The sequence below is a fragment of the Phragmites australis genome, chromosome 5 (genome assembly GCF_958298935.1).
Source record: "Phragmites australis chromosome 5, lpPhrAust1.1, whole genome shotgun sequence".
Classification (NCBI taxonomy): domain Eukaryota; kingdom Viridiplantae; phylum Streptophyta; class Magnoliopsida; order Poales; family Poaceae; genus Phragmites; species Phragmites australis.
In genome coordinates this window covers 7,904,810-7,914,526 of record NC_084925.1, presented here as the reverse complement: position 1 = coordinate 7,914,526, position 9,717 = coordinate 7,904,810, and the positions used below count along the sequence as shown (strand labels likewise).

The window sequence follows — 9,717 nt, the reverse complement described above, 5'->3', positions numbered from 1 at the left end:
TTGAAATGGGAAAAGTGGACAAGAAATTGTTTGTGCTCAAGCATGGTAATGATCAACTATTTGTTCAGATTTATGTAGATGATATCATCTTTGGTTGTTCTTCTCATGCTTTGGTGTCCCAGTTTTCAGAAATGATGAGCAGGGAATTTGAGATGAGTATGATGGGTGAACTAATTTTTGGGCTTAAAGTCTAACAAATCAAAGAAGGTACTTTTATTCATCAAAGTAAGTATACACGAGACCTGCTATGATGTTTTGAGATGGAAAACAGCAAGGCAATCATGACACCTATTGGAGCAACAACGACACTTGATTCTGATGAAGATGGTGAGCCAGTTGATTAAAAAGAATATAGAAGTATGATTGGATCACTTTTGTATCTCACTGCTTCAAGATCAGAAATGCAATTTGCTGTATGCTTGTGTGCACGATTTTAAGCTTCTCCACGTGCTTCACATCGACAAGCTATCAAACGGATTCTAAGGTATCTTCATGAAACTCAAGATTTTGGTATTTGGCTTTCTACTTCTTCATCTATTAGCTTAAGAGCTTTTTCTGATGCTGATTTTGGAGGTTGTAGAATTGATAGAAAAAGTACATCTGGTACATATCATTTCTTGGGTAATTCTCTTGTTGCATGGTCATCTACGAAATAGTCCTTTGTTGCACAATCTACTATTAAATCTGAATATGCAGCTGCTGCTAGTTGTTATTCATAAACTATTTGGATAGTTGCTACATTTAAAGATTATGGGGTTAATTTAGATAGTGTTCCACTTTTTTTGATAACACTAGTGCTATAAGTATTGCTAAAAATCCTGTGCAACATTCTCGAACTAAACATATTGACATCATATTTTATTTTCTTAGAGACAATGTTGAAAAAGGAATCATTGAACTTTTTCGTGTGAATACTGAACACCAATTGTCAGACATTTTCACAAAACCTTTGGATTCTTCTCGGTTTACTTTTCTTCGGGGAGTACTTGGTGTTATTCATCCTATGTGATTGTTTTGAGGGGGAGTTCTTATATCTTGGAACTTATCAAAGTTTATAAAAATAAGAAAACAATGAAATATGATGAGCATCATATTTGATACATATATGACTTTTGAAGCCAGTGCTTATGCTACATAGGAGTTTTTGCACTTTCATATCTACATGTGTAACTGTGTAGTTTTTGTCATGACTTTTTAAATCGAATGATAACTTGAATTAATTTTTTTCATGGTTAAACTCTCTTGATTACTTTGATCTTTGATAAAAAATACTATATGTGAAAGAATCAAAGAAATAAAGAAGTGCTGAATAATAATTGATAGACAAAAGATCAAGGAAGTATGCACTGTTGCACTTCTTTTTTCGAGACTGCTTATCATTGCACTTTGATATGAACTTGGAAGAAGTCGTGTATGACCAAAATCATTGTCTTAAACTTCCGATTGTCTTTTTGACATAGGCTTGGCATGGCTGGATAGAATAAGTCTGATGATGCATATAATTCCTTGCAAAAGAATATAAGAAGTTCTTGACATCAATATGGGCATCTTGTTATATGTCTTTTTATTCAAAACAATGACATACTTTTGATATTCATGTTTTTGATAGCATATAAATTGAGGATTTGAGTTATTGAGATTGGGAGACCATGCCTTGCAAATAAATAATTAATTATACTTGATAAGTTGTGCTCACACTATATTTTCACATGTGTAGACGGGTTAGTGCAAGTATTCTTGATAGTGTGACTTGGTTGAGTATTTGTTATACATGTGGATGAGTTCTGATGCTCATTGAACTAATTGAAATAACAAGATTTGATTCTCTCTTTTGAATTTTTGATGAAATCATTGCTAAAGGGGGAGAGAAAGTTGCTCATTTTTGCTTCAAAGGGGGAGAGAATTTTTTTCTTCAAAGGATTTTTTTATTTTGATTTCATTTGCGCGGTTTTTGCTTGGAGTTTGCGCGGTGTTGCATGAACTAATCTTGAGTCAAGTCGGGAAGGACCTGTGCTCGTACTCGATTGTTGTTTGATTCATGTGCAGGTGTTGCTTGAAGGTGAACGTGGTCAATGACGAATCGACGAACTAAGTTCAGAGAGGAACTGAGGTTTGGCGACTGGGTTCAGGAGGAACTGAGGTCGTGGTGATCGAGGATGTCATGCGGGACGTTCAAGCTGAGAAAACAATGCATATGGAGACAAGGCTTCACGATGGATGCAGGAGACGATCTGATCGTGAGAGGACATGAAGACTAATTCGTGTTCAAGTCGGAGCAGACACGAGGGAGTCGTGTGGTGGCTGGACTTGAGACAAGAGTTAGTGTCAGAGATGGACTCTGAGTTGGTTACGTATATGCATTTATGCATGGGAGATATTGCATGCATGATTACGTAAGAGTTGTTGGCTAATTAGCTTAATTAGTGAAAGTTGTTTGTCCTCTTGTGATTAGAGGAGGATAGAAACCAGATTGAATACGACATGTAGTTGTAGTTCGATTCGGTCACGTTTGTGCGTGTGGCTACCCTATAAATAGATAGGTTTGTTGTATTGGGTAATAGGGCGTAGAACAACGCAGTAGAGAGATAGAGAAACTTGAGAGAGAGCTGTTTTAGGATTTCGTGGAAATGCTTGTTGGATGCTTTGGAGAGACATCTTGTAAACTCATCTATGCAATAAAAATCAAGTTTCGTAAGTTGATGATTCAGAATTTTCTCTCTGTTTTATATTCTGCATGCTCGGTTTTGGTTTTCAGTTAATTTCATGTGTCTATGAGTTTCATCTTAGTTTAATTCATCCAAAACCTTGCTATAATATCTAGTGTTTGATCTGAGAAAATTTCGAGTGGATTTGGTTTGTTCTCGAGTAAGTTTTTGTTAACTCGATTAGATTTTGATCTACTCGATACTGGTTAACATAGTTTGCTTCGATCAGTAATAACATTTGATCCACATATCCGATTTACTCGATACTTATTGGGTTAGTTTCGTATTTGAATCTAGTTTATGCTGACCAAATTTTAGAGCAAACCTACCAGCAGATCTTTCTGTACATCATTTTTACTAAAGCTTGTGCAATCTATTTCGAGTGGAATACCGAGTTTAAATCGAGTTTCAATTTGGGTGAGTTAATCTTTGAATTTGGTTTCCGTAATCATTCACCCCCCCTGATTTGGTATTTTACGCATATTCAATCCTATAGAGAACAACTCCTCTGAATAATGTTGTCTACACTGAAATTTTTCATGATATATCAGATCAGCATTGTTAGTTTGTGCTAGTATTCTTACTTACACTCAGTATATTCGGTTGCAGTTAAATATATCTATCTGCTAATGCAACTTTTACTATTTCAGGTTTAGCCAACAGTCCATATCCTCATCATGCTTAAGAATATCTTCACCTTTTGGATCTTCTTTAGATGGCACTTCCTTTTTACATGCTCTTTATCTTCCATACTTCTCAAAAGGTATTAATATATTTTTTTCTCAGTTATATATTCGTGTACCAGTCTTTTGCTATTTTCTTAACAGCAGGCTTTGTTTCTTGATCGCTTTCACTGCTAACACCTGTTTTGAAAGCAGTTTTTGCTTAGACCTACAATACTTCTGTCCTGCCAGCATGTTGCGTTTGCAGGTTACAGATTCCAGCCCTTGGCACAGAGGTAAATAAACACAGGCTCCCATTTGGGTAAAATCCAAAATTAGACAATATACCTAAGCGTATTTGCTGAAATAGATAATATGTAGTTGTATTTATTAATTTAACATTCGTATTCGGCACACGGTGTACCGAAAAAGCCATTTTCAGCACACGGTGTGTCAAATACTGCACTATTGCCCGTATTCGGCACATCGTGTGCCGAAAAACACTTTTTGGTACACGGTCATGTCACGTCTACTTTTTCGGTACACGGTCATATCGGTACCAAAAAAAAGATTTTTTGGCACACGGTGTACCGAATACGACACTGTTTCTCGTGCCGGATACAGTCTATTTTCGGCATACGGTGTGCCGAATACGGGCAGCAGTGCTGTATTCGGCACACCATGTGCCAAAAATGACTTTTTCGGTACACGGTGTACACGGTGTGCCGAATACGAATGCTAAATTAACAAATACGACTACATATTATCTATTTTGACAAATACACTCATATATATTGTCTAATTTTGAATTTTTGCCTCTCATATGCTTTCCTATGTATGTTCTCACCTGGCAACTTATAATTTATTCATGCCATTTCCATGTGTTGCGCTCCATTTGTTATTCTACGATTAGTGCTTAAAATTTTAGGCCTTTTATCCGGTTTAGTTCTCATTATCATTGTTCATCCCTCTGTTCTGCAACCTAACTATCTATCTACATCACTAAGCATGTTGTCACTAAAATATGTACCTCATAAACCAAAACATCTATAGTGGGCTAAATACGTGTTCTCTTCTTCACAGATATAGACACAGACAGATGCAAAAATGCTTATTCAGTAGAGCAAAGGTAAAACCCCACAGTTCCTACTGATGAATTATTACTTTAATTTCCTGCTTCACTTGCATCAACTTTAGCTATTTGGTTGTAGAGATTATGTTATTGCTTTGGAACAGAAACCCCAGTCTTCAGACGATTGCATTGATAATTTAGGCTTTTACAAGAATATTGTGCGTATTAAAATGAGTGACTACACAATCCTAAAAGTTTACAAGGAATCAACAATTACGATCTATGTACCCCTTATGCTTATACTGGAGTCTCTTTGTCTTCTTTAAACACAAGAAATGACATTAAGAAAGTAATCTGTTCTTCCTGGACAGAGTTACCTATTACGTAAATTCTTAAACTAGCTTAGTTCTATCTATGTTGTTACAGCCCAACAGAAGTGATTAGGAAAACTACCATCATGTACATACATGTTCCAACTTAAGGTCATCAGTTTCAAAATACTACATGTTAGACTAGACGCCTGTGTTTAATTGGACCCACCATTCTTTCACTTTCACCAACTTAGGTTAATTTTGTATTCTCTCGCAGCTATTCTTTTGCATTTGTTGTTTAAAACTACATGCTCCAGGATCCTTTTCTGTGGTTACATATGTCTCCATCGTGCTGAACTTATATCCATCATTAATTAATTCATTATTTAAGAATGAATAATTTTTTACTTTATTTTATCCCTATGATTACTGATCTTATAGACATCATTGTTCCACGACTCAAGCTGTCAAAGGAAGCTGGCCACGCCAAGAATGCCAATAAGGATGTAAGTAGCATTTGTATTTCCCCATTCTCCATGAAAAAAGTCCTTTTCCTGGAACGTTCATACATTTATGATGACTAATTTCCTCATGAATCAGCCCCATCCATGATTCGAAGGGGGAAAATGACATAGTCCTCCCTCCTGTTATAGCTAGATTATTGCAAATGTGTGTCATCAGACAGAAGGTCCTCTGACTATGCAGGTGCTAATTTTCTTTTTTCGTCGGTAGGAAATTCAGCTAGGGAAGCAATTTCATAAAGACAAAAATGAAGAGGCAGTATATTTCCAGTACTAGCTGTTTTTACTCAAGTGAACCTCTTTGTGCTGATATGATTTTTTTTTTTTTTGGCCGTGCCTATGTTGCGCTCACACTATATTTGCTTCTGCCTGTCCAGAAGTAAACGTGCATGCACAATGATCCATTACTTTGAGTCAAGAGAAGCGAGCAAGCATCACTGCACTCTTTTGTTCATGATATGCAATGTCAATATTTTCCACTTATGAGCATTCATGTTTTCAGCGGCGCTAATAATCTGTCTGCTGATTCTCTGCATAGAAAATCAGCCATTGCTTACAATCTCTCTTCATAGATGATTCAGTGTCCTATGTTTTTGTAGTGTACTGCCCCTGTACATTACCTAAACCCATATCCTTATGCAGCTGATACATTAATGTGTCGTACATGGATGTCTATAGTCATGTCGCTACCAATAAAGTTTCTTATCCAGCCAATATCTATGAATGATGTATGCATACCATATCTTTACTATCTAAAGGCCGTGGCCTTACCAGCTTCCGATTGGTCGTCCACATGTCTCGATCTCACCCATCAGATCGAAGGCCCAACAGATGTATACCGTCCGATTCTTCTCCTTCCCGATCCTTCTGCTTTCAATTCCTCCCCTTCCTCGGTCCCTCACCTCCATCCCTGTCCCTCTCGATGCGACCCTCTCCATCTCCTTCCCGTGGCCACCCCAACCATCGCTGCCGCCACTGGCTCCCGATCCCGTCGCCACACGACTGTCTCTTCGCTCGCGGCCTCCCTCCTCGCGCTCCTCTGCCCAGACCCAAGCCGTCTGCGCCGCCACCTTGCTCCTGCGCGCCTGCTCTTGCGGCCACCTCCACATCCTCCTGGTGTCCCACTCCCTCTCCTACACGCACAACGACCCCTTCCCTGGGGTGACCACAGGGTACCAACCGCTGCTCCCGCCGCACCACCACCACCACCCGAGCGGGACCTACTCCACCGCCAACGCCCGCCGCTTCGCCGGCGGCACCAGTGAGGGGTCCATGACGCTCGAGTTCGCCATGTCTGAGTACGGCGGCGGGCATGGCACCCTGCCGGAGTTTATGGGCGCCAACGCAACAAGGGAACTGACGCCAATCGCCCTCCATGTTTCTGCCAAAATTTGTCTTTGTGCATCTCTCCGGTGTATGGCTGCCCTCTGCTTCCTCATCGTTTGATTTGTGTCCTGCGCTTCCAATTTTTGGTGCCCATTTTTGCGTTCCCCTCCATCCCGTGGCCTCGATTTGATCAAGAGATCAATTCCTTTGCGGAGAAATTGATCACTTGTCTATATTTTCTGAAGGGTTTTTCTTTCTCTGGTCATTATACCCTTTTAGCTACAACATGTTTTTTTACGGGATGAGAACGTGATTTGTTACAGCTTCTTTTTTAGAATTTTAATATACATGAAGCAACATATGGTTTGAGACACAAACTGTAATATTGAAGCAATCTTAAAGTTCTATTCATAAAACAGAGTTAGCTTGCTATTTTCATACAAAGACACCGTCTTTTGCACTTACTAACTCTCTACCTGACATGATCACGATGGAAGAAATCTTATTTGACTTCGTAAATTGTGCAGAGTGAACTTTGTAGACATGGAACATTAGCCGCTGCACATTACCTTATAGCATCTGGCATTGTGGAGTGTAATGCTATATAGTTCTTGGCAAAATCTAGACGCCTAACAGCTAAGAAAGTCACTGCACTGAAGCAAGCAAGAACCTTATATCCTCCAGCACAACAAAGCACATCATTCTCCATTGAATTGGATTTCCCTGTATACCCAGTTACAAAATGCAATTCTGCAGATATATCATCAATTCCTGGGACTCTAAATGGTGCTTCTGTCATTAATGTGCTGAGAACGGTCTTTGTTGCTACTGATCTCATTGTAATTCTTCTTGCTCTTCTCTCATTGCTGAAGCTCTTGATTTTGACTGCAAGCACTCAAAGTCAATTCTTTTCTTTTCTGTTTAATCTTCAATTATATTTTCTTAAGCTCTTTTCAGACTAAGAAACATTTTAGTACATTGAGAAAATTCATTTGTCTTACTTTTCAGGTGGAACTTAGTTCCTGTGAAGAAGTTGTTAATGTCCGTCCTAACAGTGCTGAAATAGTCCAATGTGCTGGAAGAGGTGTCACCCGTTTCTTCAGCCCAAAATATGGATTAACTGAGGTAACATTCCAGCAAATAGGAATCTTTCACCTTAATAAAAAGGAATGTTTGAATCAGGCATCCGGCATCCCAGGTTCCGGTTCCTTCATAGCCGACAATGGTGTATTGTGAGAAATCACATGCCAGGCACCAGAAAACTAGTGTTTCTTGGATCCGGGGTCACACGGAGCCGTAGGCTTAGGTTCAGGTTCCCAAACCTTGCGACTTCACGAGATCACGGTTCGGTCACATGAAAACTGGCGATTCTTGGTGTTGTTTTCACCCATTTTGGCCTCGCTTAGCCATTTTCACCTGTTGACGAGGATCACGCGAAAACAATCCCAAAACAGGCGATTTGCCCTGTCGAAACGACAATTCTGGGCAAAAAACCACTTCTCAGCCCAGGTGCTCTGGCGGCCGGAGCACCACAGCCGGCCGGCGTCCAACCGGTAGGGTCCAGGGTGGCACGGTGCCGAGCCGGTCCCCAGCCACCCAAAAACCAACATTCGACTGCTCTCCAGGCCAGCCAAACCACCCCTCCCTACTATACCTTAGGGACATCCCCCTCCCAGGAGTTCGGGGGATTTTTTGGGTCTCAGGGCTCACTGTTTTGAGATTTTGCCTACGCCCCATTGTATTGTGAGAAATCACGTGCCAAGCACCAGAAAACTGGCGTTTCTTGGATCCAGGGACACAGGGAGCCACAGGCTCAGGTTTAGGTTCGCGAACCTTGCGACTTCGCGAGATCACGGTTCGATCACATGAAAACTGGCGATTCTTGGTGCCGTTTTCACCCATTTCATTCTCCCTTAGCCGTTTTCACCCGTTGACGAGGATCACACAAAAACAGCCCCAAAACAAGCGATTTGCCCTGCCGAAATGACAATTCTGGGCAAAAAATGACTTCCCAGCCCAGGTGCTCCGGTGGTTGGGGCACCGCCGCCGGTCGGCGGCCGGAGTCTGGCCAACAGGGTCCGTGGTGGTATGGTGCCAAGCCATCCAAAAACCGACGTTTGGCTGCTCTCCAGGCGAGCCAAACCACCCCTCACTACTATACCTTAGGGACATCCCCCCTCCCAGGAGTTCGGGGGGTTTTGGGGGTCTCTAAGCTCACTGTTTTGAGATTTTGCTTACACCCTATTGTATTGTGAGAAATCACGTGCCAGGCACAAGAAAACTAGTGTTTTTTGGACCTGGGGTCACAGGGAGCCACAGGTTCAGATTCAGGTTCAGGTTCACGAACCTTGCGACTTCGCCAGATCACGGGTCAATCACATGACAACTGGCGATTCTTGGTGCCGTTGTCATGCGTTGCCGCGGGTTGGTCCGGGTGGGGCCCGGGGCATGCGTAGGTCGCCCCGGCTGCGCTGTACACCGTATTTCATAGGTTCGGCCCTGCCGAACTGCCGTTTCTCACAGGTTTCGGCCCAGCACCATTTGGCCAGCTGTCCAGGCCATGGGTGGCAGCAGATCTACCGCGCAGGTGGGTCCTCCGGGGGTCGTGTACTCTCAGAGGCCCAGGACCCGCGTGGGCCCTTCTAGGCTGTCGGGTGGGCTCGTAGGTCCGTTTTGACCCATCTTGGCCGTTTCGTGGCCTATAGCGCACGATTTCGGGCATCCCGAGACCCTTGCCATGCCTGGGACCGTCTCAAAGTCCCGGTGGCCTATAGCTCATGTTTTTGGGACCCTTGCCACGCCCGGGCCGTGTTGTACGCCTAGTGCTATTTTCACACGTTTCGGCCATTCGGTGGCCTATAGCTCATGTTTTATAGCGTCCTGGCACGCCCAGGCCGTCTCGGTCTCTCGGAGCTGTTTTCATTCGTCTTGGCTGTCATGTGGCCTATAGCGCACGTTTTTTGTCGCCCTGGCATGCCCGAGCCGTTCGGTGGCCCATAGCTTACGTTTTTGGGCGTTTCGGCGCACCCGGGCCGTCTGGGCGTCCCAGCGCCGTTCTCACCTGTCTTGGCCTCCTAGCATCGTTTTCATCAAACTTGGCCATGCGGTAGCCTCGGCTGC

At 42.4% G+C, this 9,717-nt stretch overlaps 1 protein-coding gene across 1 annotated transcript; it reads left to right on the top strand.

The window, feature by feature from the left end:
• Positions 1-6,099: 6,099 nt before the first annotated feature.
• Positions 6,100-9,670, top strand: LOC133918664 (uncharacterized). Its single transcript, XM_062362650.1, has 3 exons — positions 6,100-6,685; positions 7,606-7,722; positions 7,796-9,670. Exons 1-2 carry the CDS (start codon positions 6,103-6,105, stop codon positions 7,614-7,616), a joined length of 594 nt encoding a protein of 197 aa, XP_062218634.1. The 5' UTR covers positions 6,100-6,102; the 3' UTR covers positions 7,617-7,722; positions 7,796-9,670.
• The last annotated feature ends 47 nt before the right edge of the window (positions 9,671-9,717 follow it).